Source organism: Sphaeramia orbicularis, chromosome 15 (genome assembly GCF_902148855.1).
Source record: "Sphaeramia orbicularis chromosome 15, fSphaOr1.1, whole genome shotgun sequence".
In the NCBI taxonomy this organism is placed as follows: domain Eukaryota; kingdom Metazoa; phylum Chordata; class Actinopteri; order Kurtiformes; family Apogonidae; genus Sphaeramia; species Sphaeramia orbicularis.
Genome location: NC_043971.1, coordinates 37,605,586 through 37,618,186, shown reverse-complemented (window position 1 = coordinate 37,618,186; position 12,601 = coordinate 37,605,586). Strand labels below are relative to the sequence as shown.

Here is a 12,601-nt window from a genome sequence, read left to right as displayed (position 1 = left end):
CCCTCATTGAAAAAATGATCAGCCTTCACCTTCCACTGATTTTCAACAGCCTACACCAACAGCACGTTGATTATAGTTACTCCTCGTCTGTGTACAAAGGTTCTTCTCAACACAAGTCTAAATATGATTTGCGAGATGTTTGTAAATTTGTTGTACAAAAAGCTAAAAAAAAGAGACAAAAAGATGTACAGGGTGGGGAAGCAAAATTTACAATGAACATTTACTTGTTTTTTCTCAGCAGGCACTACGTCAATTGTTTTGAAACCAAACATATATTGATGTCATAATCATACCTAACACTATTATCCATACCTTTTCAGAAACTTTTGCCCATATGAGTAATCAGGAAAGCAAACGTCAAAGAGTGTGTGATTTGCTGAATGCACTCGTCACACCAAGGAGATTTCAAAAATAGTTGGAGTGTCCATAAAGACTGTTTATAATGGAAAGAAGAGAATGACTATGAGCAAAACTATTACGAGAAAGTCTGGAAGATACTATTAAAGAAGGATGGGAGAAGTTGTCACCTGAATATTGAGGAACACTTGCGCAAGTTTCAGGAAGCGTGTGAAGGCAGTTATTGAGGAAAGAAGGAGGACACATAGAATAAAACATTTTCTATTATGTAAATAAATTCTGTGGCAAATAAATTCTCATGACTTTCAATAAACTAATTGGTCATACACTGTCTTTCGATCCCTGCCTCAAAATGTTGTAAATTTTGCTTCCCCACCCTGTATATCTGGTGTTAGAGTTAAACTATGGAATGAGGCCAGCATGGATTTAAGAATGTATAGCCCATTTTTCATATTTAAAAAAAAAATGGTACGTAAGGCAGTTTTTGAAGGATACAATTGTTAAGCTCTAATAAGTAATAATGAATAAAGTAATAATAATTATTCTGTTTCTGATTCTGATTCTGTTGGGTTTCTGTAAATTGGCATAGAGTCTGGTTTTGACCAGAGTCTAGAGTCTGGTTTTGACCAACTCTATATGTAAAGTGTCATGAGATAACTTTTTTGTGATCTGGCGCTATAGAAATAAATTTGATTGTTTGAGTGATTTAATTGGTTTTCCCCTGTAAGTCGCTTTGGAAAAAAGCGTCTGCCAAATGCATAAACATAAACATAAACATAATAATAATAATAATAATAATAATAATAATAATAATAATAATAATAATAATAAATAAATAAATAAATAAATAAATAATGTATTTTTGATTCTACATTAAATTACCATTAATGTGGTGGTTAAGTTTTCTATTTCTCTGGTTTATTTTCACCTTTTTATGTTTTGCTTGTTTGTTTATTTGTTTGGATACACTGTTTTGTTTTGTTTTGTTTTCCTACATTGGACGCTGGGTAGCTGAATTTGTTCTGTAGGACAGGCATTAATATAAGCATTTTGCGTCTGCCTGTGCCTTTTCAGTTATTAACCTGTTGGTAATGTTTGTAATGTTTGAAGTGTTGTTGTTGACACTGGTTGTATTATTATGTGATGACTGAATAAAGAATTTCATCATCATCATTATAACAGCAACAAAACAAACAAAAAAATAATACATTTACAAGCTCAAAACAATTGATCATTAACATCCAATTTAATTTTGAGTGCATAATGACAATTCTTTTTGCATTTGTAAATTTTTTTTAAATCGATAAATAACTGTACAGCTTTTTGAAATTCGTAGTTGCTGTAGCTTTTAAACCAACATCTACATGTAAATTAAATATAGGAAAATACCTTATGTTCACTGAAAAAACAAAATACAGAAGATTATGTCATAATAAATTGTGATAAATCACTTAAGAAAAGATATTTTGGAACTGACACAAAAGTAATACTAAGACTATATAGGTTAAGACAAATAAAATCAGGATATATTGTTGCTAAAGCACTAACTATGGAAATTAATCATTTTATGGGACTTAAATAATTGAATTAAGTCCGTGTGAAGCCTGACTGTTGCTTTATTAAATACAGAAAATGTGGTAAAGGCATATTTAGTTTCTGCTGAGCTGCTCTGATGCACCATTTGATCAGGCCTCAGTTTAATTCTCACACAGCTTATGATCTGGTTAAGGCTTTCTGGAATGGAGGATATGTTTATTTTAATAAAACCTCAACTCTAAATATGAATACTACCTGAAAAAAAAAACAAAAAAACAAGTAATTTCTCCAGTCTGCAGAAAGCCATATTAGCCTTCACCTGTAAAAATGAGGTTGCCTACACATAACCTGCAAGGCTAAACCCAGGGCGACAGAAGACTCCTACTCCTTGTGCCTTTTGCTGCTGCTGCTTATTAACCTCATGGTGTTGAGTTGGTCAGAATCACCTGAAGGCAGCTGATGAGCATATTAATGTTCGTATCTACATCAGATCTTCACTCATGTGGACAGTGATGTCAGGATAATGTTCAGCACGAGTCTCTACCTGGCATTATGCAGTGAGGTGGACAGAAGTAGAATTTATAGCAGAAACGCGTCCCTGGCATCAGCAGGATAATTCACTAAAAACTATTTTGTGTTTGATTCTTTAAGTGGTACATGAAAGTTTGTATAATGAAACAAAAGCTGAAATTCGATGAAATGGTGTAAAGTGTAATTATGAGGAAAAGCTGTCATGCTGCTGCTTATGAGGAGGGAAACATCCTTCACCCATAAAGACCCAAACATCCTTCACTGATCAAAACTATCTACTGATCTAAACTGTTTAACTCTTTCATGCATGAATTATGAGAATCTTAGTCAATATTTTTTTTTCTTGAGTGATATTATTCCTCTTCAGGCAGGAAAAAACGACGCAATTGAAATTTTTTAATGAATCTGTTTTTCATGGAGTTGCAAAAATGTCCACTCATTTGGACACCATTCGTTTAATTTTTGAAGCAAACCCTTATGCAAAGAAAATATATTTCTCTATATATTGACTGTCAATATATTACTGACTGAAAAATATATTACTGTATAATATATATTTATATTTAAAATATACAGAATAATATATTGTGTCAATATATTTTGTATTATATTACAATATATTGAAAAATACATAAGGAATTGCCACTTTCCATATATTGAAACATATATGACAATATATTTACTTATATATGTAAATATATGTCATTATATATTTAGTAATACACTTCATAATGCATGTGTGCATAAATACATACATATATTGTCTAGTGTATTACTAAATATATGTAATTATATATTTAGTAATATACTTCAAAAAATATGCATGTATATATGTACATCTTTTTCATCCTATGTTGCCAAAATGACTAAGAAGGCATCTTTTTTCAGTTAACACTTTTTTCATGTATATCACGATGCATATTTTCATGAATATGTTATTATGCATACCAAGTAATGTAAGTGTTGATAAATATCTGCTTTATGTAAACTTGTGTCAATGGAAAGAAATTGAGTTTCAATAAAACTATATGTAAAAATATAGGGCAGTTTTTGTCTTCATTGCAATATATGTTTTATATGTATCAATATATGATTAAAGCATATATTGCAGTATATTGGAAAATATATGCACTACTTCCCCATATATGGAAATGTATTTTTTAATATAATGCATTATATTTTTCAATATGTTGCCATATATTTTTGTTTCATAAGGGAAGAAACATGTATTTAAAACCCATCACCAGAAAGTGATATGTGTGAAAACTATGAAATAAAAACATTTTTTATGCCGTAATCTGATGTTTTCTCACATTTTAACCTACTCTAATACTAGTAATTATTCACATCATGGAGATAATTTGCAAAAAAAACATTTTATTTACCAAAACTGTTAATTACAGTCTAATAACAACTAGCAATTGATTTACACTAAAACATATTATACAGGTTTATCAAGAACAGCAAATTTACAGTACTGGTATGGATTGCGGTGTTTGTTATGATGCACAAGTGTCCATGGTGTTAAAACAACAAAACCCATGAATATATAAGAGAACAACTGTAGAATAACTGTCCACTGTAGTGACCACTATGCATGAAAGGGTTAAAATCTGTTAATCCACTAATCCTATCGATACATGTCAGTAACTGGTGTAAAATACAGTTTGTCATCTTTTCATGGTCATCAGATATGACCCATTTGGACATTCAGAGGCTCTGTAGTTACCATGGAAACACCGTTATCTTCTACAACATTGATTCACCAGTAAAACCCGTGGAGTTGGATCAATGGCAGTGGGTGTAAATACTTGGTTTATGTTCAGTTAATGACAGATTTTACTGAAAAAGTCACTTTTTTTCAGTTTTCTGTGATTTTGATCAGAACTGCAACCAATTAATCGACTCAAAGCGATCCAAAAAAATCATTCAACCACAATTCTCCTGAATCAAAGCTTTGAATCCTTCATTTCTCTGCTGTTAAACATTGGTTCCACTGTTATGTTTCACACGGATGCTTACTGTGATGCAAAAAGAAGCTTCAGTTCAGGAAAACTGCAAAACTGCAATAGAATATTTCCCTTCAATCATTTTGAGTCGATTAATCGAATCGTGAATTTTTGCATTCGCTTCAAGCACCTAAGCGATTAATCGGTTGTAGCTCTAATTTTGATATAATAACCCTCAATTTTAGTTGGAGCTTTTATGAACATTTACATGATCGGTGAATTAAATACAGGAAAATACCAGATTTATATTGATAAAATACAACATACAGAGCATAATATTATAAATCAGTGTTTCCCAGGAGGTGATGGGACACTGTGAGGGGGCGTTTGGAACAAGACAGCTGAGAAGAAGGTGCTGAGACTGAAATGGGGGTGTTAGACTGTATAAGCATCAATATCAAGCTGCATGTTATGTCAATGGTGAATTTTCATCATAAGGTATGTCGTGGTACCCCATCCCCCCGTGTTCAGTGGAAAAGTCCGAAATTGTCAGAGTGGAGTAAAGTGAAAATGAAATCTCCCCTTAATGGCGCCCAAGGCAACGTATATAGGCTGGATCGGACTCCCCCAGCAATTGGTTACTGAGTGCTATAAACAACCCCCACACACACACTTTTTTTTTTTTTTTTGGGGGGGGGGTTAGGAGGGTCATTATAACATAAAGGGGCATTTGCTCACAAGAGGTCGAGAAACACTGTTATAAATAAATGGTGATGAATCACTTAAAAAAAGGTGAGATATAGAGATAACTTCATTTGGGAAATGACATAAAAGTAGTGCTGGGTCTTATTGGGTTAACCCAGCGCTATTTTTGTGGCAGTTCCCACATTATTACCTCCGCCAGGAAGTATTGTGATCGCTTTGCTTCGTGTGTTTGTGTGTTTGTGTGCGTGTGTGCGTGCATGTTTGTTTGTTAGCAAGATAACTCAAAAAATAATTGATGGATTTTCATGAAATTTTCAGGAAATGTTGATACTGGCACAAGGAAGAAAAGATTAAATTTTGGTGGTGACCGGGGGTGGGGGGGCACGGGGGCCCACTGATCTGCCTTGGCGGAGGTCTGCGCTCTCCGAGTGCTTTTCTTGTTTTTTTCACTAAATTTACCCCTTCTGAACTAATTTATCACCATTTATTGGAATATTATCCTCTGTGATTTGCATTACTTCAGTGAAAATCATGTATTTTCCTACACTTATTTCACTGATCATGTAGATGTTCATTAAAACTCAGATTAAAGTTGAGGGGTATTATATCAAAATCACAGAAAACTGAAAAAAAAAGTGACTTTTTCAGTTCAATTTATCATTAACTGAACATAAAACAAGTGTGTCCATCCACTGTCATTGATCCAACTCCATGGGCTTTACTGGTGAATCAATGTTGTAAAAGATGACGGTGTTTCCACGATAACTACAGAGACTCTGAATGTCCAAATGGGTCATATCTGATCACCATGAAAAGATGACAAACTGCATTTTACATCAATTATTGACATGTATTGATAGGATTAGTGGATCAACAGGTATTGAACAGTTTAGATTAGAGGAAGACTTTGGATGTTTGGGTCTTTATGGGTTAAATTAAAAAAAAAGCATTTTACTTGAGATTACATTCGCATTTAAATAATTGTCTTGAACGACTTCACGGTTTTAAAGGTCTGGGTCAACTATAAGATTTCTATGATGATTATTTTCATCTTTGTCTTGTTTAATGGCAGATACTCAGCTGGGAAAAGCAGAGGAGGGATGAGGGAGGAGATGACACTTAGCTACTGACTGCTCCCATTAGATAATCAATTGTTTCATAAGCTGAATCTGAATATGTGTCAAGCATGTGGCAACTGTTGAAATATAGCAATCGAGCATAAATAAGATGATAAAAGACAATTTTTTTTCCATAACCATATGTAAAAAAAAATCATCAAATTAACGCTAATGTAGTCTAGTTAAAGGGATATATTTATTCATTTGTGTTTTCATCTAACCCCACACTAGAATATCCCACTGAAACCCACAGTTGCCCCTAACTTCTGCTTGTTGCCGTTGAGCAGATGCAGAAGATTGCCGGAGCTGTTGGGGGTTAAGTGTCTGGCCCGAGGCTGCTGCCACCTACTGTAACTTGATGAGTTCAGGTTATGGCCCAGTTCTGCAAAAAGCCTCTGGGGAATCGAGTCAGCGAGCAGCCTGAGTCCTGAGAGGAGCGACTGGATGCTCTGCACTGAATACAGTAAATAAATCAGCTGAAGTTACCTGAAGAAGGTGACGAAGAACTGCACCAGGTCCATGATGCTGTTGTGCTGAGAGAACGCAATCTGTGGGTAAAGAGAAAGACAGAAAACAAAACAAAACAAAACAAAAAAGTTATATGAAGCAGTATGAGGGCCAAATGCATCTTTTATTTTTCTGATTCAGTAGGTGTTCACGCCTTCTTTCTACATGTGAAACTTTCAATAACAGGATCTGTACTAAATAAAACTGCATCCTAAATGTGCAAGTAGAATAATTTGCATACATTTCCCATCACAATATCCTGGAGCTCAAGATGACATTTTCATACTGTTAGTTTTCTGACCAACAAGCCCAAAGCCCAACATATTCAAATCACTAAAACATAGAGCCAAGAAAAAGGAAAAAAAAACAACAACTTTATATTTAATTTTTTTTTTTTTTTTGTAAAGTTATGATCAACTCTCAACTAAGTTTAAGTCTTGCTTTGACTATTCATTGAACTATCTGTAGTTGCAGTAAAAAGTTTAAGTACACACATCATGAATATGGATGTTCTTGCAATATTGGGATTTCAATGATTTCCCAAAGTTCTGATGTGAAAATATACGCAGTGTTTGCCAAGTCAAGTCAATGCCAAAACACTAACAAATTTAACAGAACAGAACCAACCAGAATTCTAGCAGAAACTTGTTGGTGCCATACGTAAGTGTGTGGTAAAGGTGAAGTATCTGACCATATATCCTCATCTCCAGGGATAAACATGCATGTTATGGCTCCCATTTACTACTAGGTCTGCAAAGGGAGGGCATGCAGAAGTTTTTTTTCACATCTAAGTTGTGTTAAGTACATTTATGTGCATCTGAAAAAGTAAAAAAAAACAACAACATCTCAGTGGGGACCTAAAACAAGAGTCAAAGTAGGCTGTGCTTCCACCGTAAACTATGAGATCATTCATAGTTCATAAGACTATACTGCACAGGTGTCAAACATGTGGCCCGGGGGCCAAATCTGGCCTGCCAAAGGGTCCAGTCTGGCCCTTGGGATGAATTTGTGAAATGCAAAAATGACACTAAAATATTAACAATCATTTCAGTTCAGGTTCCACATTCAGACCAATTCAATCTCAAATGGGCAGGACCAGTAAAATACTATCATAATAACATATAAATAATGACAACTCCAAATTTTTCTCTATGTAAAAGTAAATATTTTCATGTATATACACTAGGGATGTCCGATAATATCGGCCCACCGATATTATCGGCCCGATATTGGCATAAAAATGTAATATCGGTGAATATCGTTATCGTTTTTTTTGCCTATCATTAAAACCAATAAAATAATGCCTTGATTTCACCGGCATTTACCGACGTGTAAATGAAGCATTGTTTGTAGCTGAAAGAAATGTGCAGTTTTCAAAATTGTACAGTAGAGTTGCCACACTGTAATAGACTCATGGAGGGAGGGAGAGAAAAGAAATAAATATGGCATTTTTTCCACAACTTAAGTTGAAGTATGTATTCTTTGCACAGACAGTGTTTACATTTTGAAAGCCTTGTTGCATTTGAGAATGCATCCAATGGGGCATCACAATAAAATTAGGCATGATGTGTTAATTCCATGACAGCAGATATGTGATGTTACCTAAAATTAGTTTAATATCCCACATATATCGGCAGCGGTATCTGTAGATATCAGAATTGGAAATTAAGCGTTGGACAATATCGGGATATCGTTTTTTGGCAAAAAAGCCAATATTGGACATCCCTAATATACACTAAAACAAAAAATGTGAATAACCTGAACAAATATGAACAACCTTAAATGTCTTAAGAAAAATAAGTACAATTTTAACAATTTTCTGTCTGTTACTAAATGTTTTGTGTGTTTGTAGATCCACTGTGATCTGTAAATTATAACGTACATGTGTAAATGATAAACTGAGGCATAGTATTGTTAAAATTACACTTATTTTTTTCAGTTTCTTCATGTTATTCACATTGTTTGAAAGGATAGTTTGTAGATGCAAACCTTTTCATAATGTAAATTTACTTTTTTCGCTCATAAACATAGGCAAAATTTTAGATTTGACATCATTTATATATTATTATGTTATTATTTTACTGGTTCGGCCCACTTCAGATCAAATTTAGCTGAATGTGGCCCCTGAACTAAAATGACTTTGACACCCCTGCTATACTGTATATGTTTTACACAGGAGCAGCCTCCCATTACACAGTGTTTCCCATTAATGATACGAGGGGTGACTGAAAAGTTTTGAGCCTAACCTGGAAAGGATTAAGATATGAAGACCAAATTTGGTCCATGAAATGTTTCACATATCTTAATCCTATCCACTAAATTTCTTGGTCATAGCAATCTTTTTCCCTGTTTTACAGATCCCTGAACTTTCTGTATCAGGTGTTTCCTGAAAAATGGACAAACGTGAGTATCGGGCTGTCATCAAGTATCTGGAGCTGAAAGGCATGACCTCTGCTGAGATCCATAAGGACATGCAGGACACGTTAGGTGAACATGCCCCTTCATATGCCACAATGAAACGATGGGTACAGAGTGACACAGAGACAATGACAGACAGGAGGAACAGAAAAGAGGCATTTCTAGAGGACATTCAAGGAGAAGACAGACAACCAGACATGGGACAAGACAAAGGACAGCTAGTGTTCATCTGTTAGAGTGAGTTCAGATTCAGACTGTGAGCGGATTCAACACAGATGTGGTTCAGCTCCATAATGTCAGCGGGGACACAGGTAAGACACTGTTTTATTTGGCTTTAGTATGAAATAAATAAATACATATAGCCATACATAGATAAATAACTAGATGTCCATATAATTATTTACAGATCAAACACAGCAGCTGGTCCAACAGGAGGACATGGTGCAGCCAAGGAAAAGCCAGAAATCTACAGTATTTAGTGCATTTGTTTCTTTTTTTTTCTTGAAAATGAGGAATATTGAAGTGTTTTTATCAAAAAGCTAAACTAATATGTGTTAGACATATAACTGATGTATATAAATGTGTAAAGTTTAGAAGGAACCTGGTGCTTTAGAAGATGTTTTGTGTTAAGTTTGGTGTGGATTCCACTAACATTTTGTGGAATGATGAGATATCTTAGAGCTGTTTGTTATTATTATTGTTGTTATTATTATTTTATTTTGTGATTTTGAATACAGTGTTACTGTTGGTAAATAAGAGTCAAAAATATAAATAGGAAATCAGTTTTATCTTGAAAATCAATATCTTTGAAAAAAATGCAGTTTTCTCAGTTTTTTGCTCAAAATTCATTTTTTTCCTGAAAATTACCAATATTCAAATGTTTATATCTCACGAACGAATGAAGATAGAATAAAATCGTTTTTTTGTGTTTAAAAGTTGAAGTTCTGTTCTTTCTTTTTATCTATTCAGTGTTCACATACTCCCAACACAACATTTTCAGTGAGCCTTCAAAGATTAGTGAAAATGACCAAAAAGGCTGGCACTGGCTACCAACTCATTGGAAAATGCTCTGGCGGGGAAAGAGTTAATCAACATGGTAACAGGACAACTCTGTCTTCTGGTGTAAAAATCAGTAATATCTCCATAAATTAAATGTTGTAATTTTAGGTTAAGAGCCTATAAATAATAAACATGTTCTGGTCTCATCAATCCTTTGAGTAAATTTTAACTGTCAATTTTAAATTACAAAAAAGTGATTAGAGAAGTAAAAATTAACCAATGATTATACACCCTCACCCCTTATAGAATACAACTCTGTAGATACGAGGGCCGTTCAATAAGTTCATGGCCTCACCCAGAACAGAACAACACAGACTGATAATTTATATTTTATTTTTCAACATAATCTCCATTTACAGCAATGCACTTGGTCCATCGATGTTCAAGCATCACTATCCCATCATGAAAGAATGTAACATCCTGTATTATAACAACCAGTATTTCTGGGTGAGGCCATGAACTTATTGAACAGCCCTCGTAATACTAGTGTATGCTTATGAGCTGGTGAGGGAACATGAAGTTTGCAAACACCAAGCGACCAAACAAAAGAACCAGGAGAGTGGACTGACTGAGGAGAGGAAGCAGAGGGAGGGGACACTGTCTTGACTCCAGCCTTTTATAAGTGATCACTCATATAACTCCTCCTGTGTGACACATGGTATTATTATTCCTTCATTCATTCATTTTCTGAACCTGCTTTAACCTCTCTAGGGTCACGGGGGTCGCTGGAGCCTATCCCAGCTACTTATGGGTAAAGGCGGGGTACACCCTGGACATCTCTCCAGATATTATACATTATATTTTATATCCTCCAACATTTTGTTTTTTTCTACAGTTGTGACATAATCAGTTTCCTTTGGGATCGTTCAAGTACTTCTGAGTCTGACCACAAGACTGCTGAACAGCTTTGTCCATCAGGCTGTCAGCAGGATGCTGAACTCTACCCACTCCCTCCCCCCTCTGCCCCCAGCCCCGGAACCCACCCCCTCATTTACACAAAGACTCTACCTCAACCATTTTTGCACATTTTGCACAGACTCAGTAGACTCATTCTGTGATTTTCTCACAATAGCACTGACTGTCCTCTGCACTTCCTTTTTTTTTTTTTTTTTTATAAACGTCACATTATTGCCATATTTGCTGCTGTTGACAATCTGTTGCTGTTTGGATTCACTTTACAATTTCATTGCACCACAGGTGTAATGACAATAAAGTCTATTCTATTCTATTCTATTCTATTCTATTCTATTCTATTCTATTCTATTCTATTCTATTCTATTCACCTCCTTACTGTCACTGTATTAGATTAGATTAGGTAAGATTAGATACAACTTTATTGATCCTTTCGGCAAAATTGAGGTTCCAATAGCAGCACAACACTGAATATACACACAAGAAATAGTACAAGAAAATTGCAAAACAATAACTCTTAAAAAAAAAAAAAAACAGTATTGGAAAAAAAAAAAAAAAAAAAAACAGGTAAGTTGCACGTTAGTAGAAACAACAAGTAGCAAGGTGGTAATAATAATAATAATAATAATAATAATAATAATAATAATAATAATAATAATAATAATAAGTAGCTCATTATGCTGTATGTATTATATTATATATGTATGTATAGTTTAATAATCATAGCATAAAAGTTATAATAAGGTGGTAACAGTAACAGTCATAATGACATCATAATAATAATCATCATCATCATCATAGGCAGTGGTAACCCTAAAGCCAACCTGAACATAGCACCACAGAATTGCACAGTCCCACTTAGTAGAGCTAGTGCAAATGTCTATTACACTTAGGGATGGGAATCGAGAACCGGTTCTTTTTGAGAACCAGTTCCGGTAGCTCGATTCCTTGGAATCGTTTGCCTGCCTGCTTAACGATTCTGCTTATTGATTCCGCCTTCGTTGTACATGCACAATGACGTCACACGTACGCTGCATTGTTTTGGTCAGAACGTAGCCGACATGGTGTTGAGGCAGAAACGGTCTAAAAAGACGACACCAGGTCCACTGAAACACTGTCAAAGCTTCCATGTCTTCAAAAGGGTGGAATCCCTCCAATATCCTCAAACATTTGTCCACAGCATGTGAATCATTTACAGGAATGTCACGTATTTGATACACTATTTAGCGGCGCTTGTGAATGTAGCGGCAGAGTGAACTCCGGGCCAGTTCCAGTGTGGGCAACAAACGTTGTAACTCCTCAAATACAAGTTTCCGAAGGGAAGAAGGGAAAGGAAATGAGGTGCACAACAACGGGAGACAAGCCGAGCCGAGTCGAACCGGTTCCGCGTAGTAGAAATGCAGCAATAGAGGAATTACACTGGTCTACAAGTAAAATGCTTCCAGAATAAAAGTAGTTAAACTTTACCAAATTTGAGTCACTAATAAAGAAAAATTAAATCAAAAGCAC

At 34.9% G+C, this 12,601-nt stretch overlaps 1 protein-coding gene across 1 annotated transcript in view; it reads right to left on the bottom strand.

Moving 5' to 3' along the window:
* LOC115434149 (attractin-like protein 1) overlaps window positions 1–12,601 on the bottom strand; it is a 765,420-nt gene that overhangs the window by 303,575 nt on the left and 449,244 nt on the right. Inside the window, exon 26 of the mRNA XM_030155899.1 lies at window positions 6,683–6,744. Within this exon, the coding sequence (XP_030011759.1) occupies window positions 6,683–6,744 (62 nt within the window). The remainder of the gene's footprint in view (window positions 1–6,682; window positions 6,745–12,601) is intronic.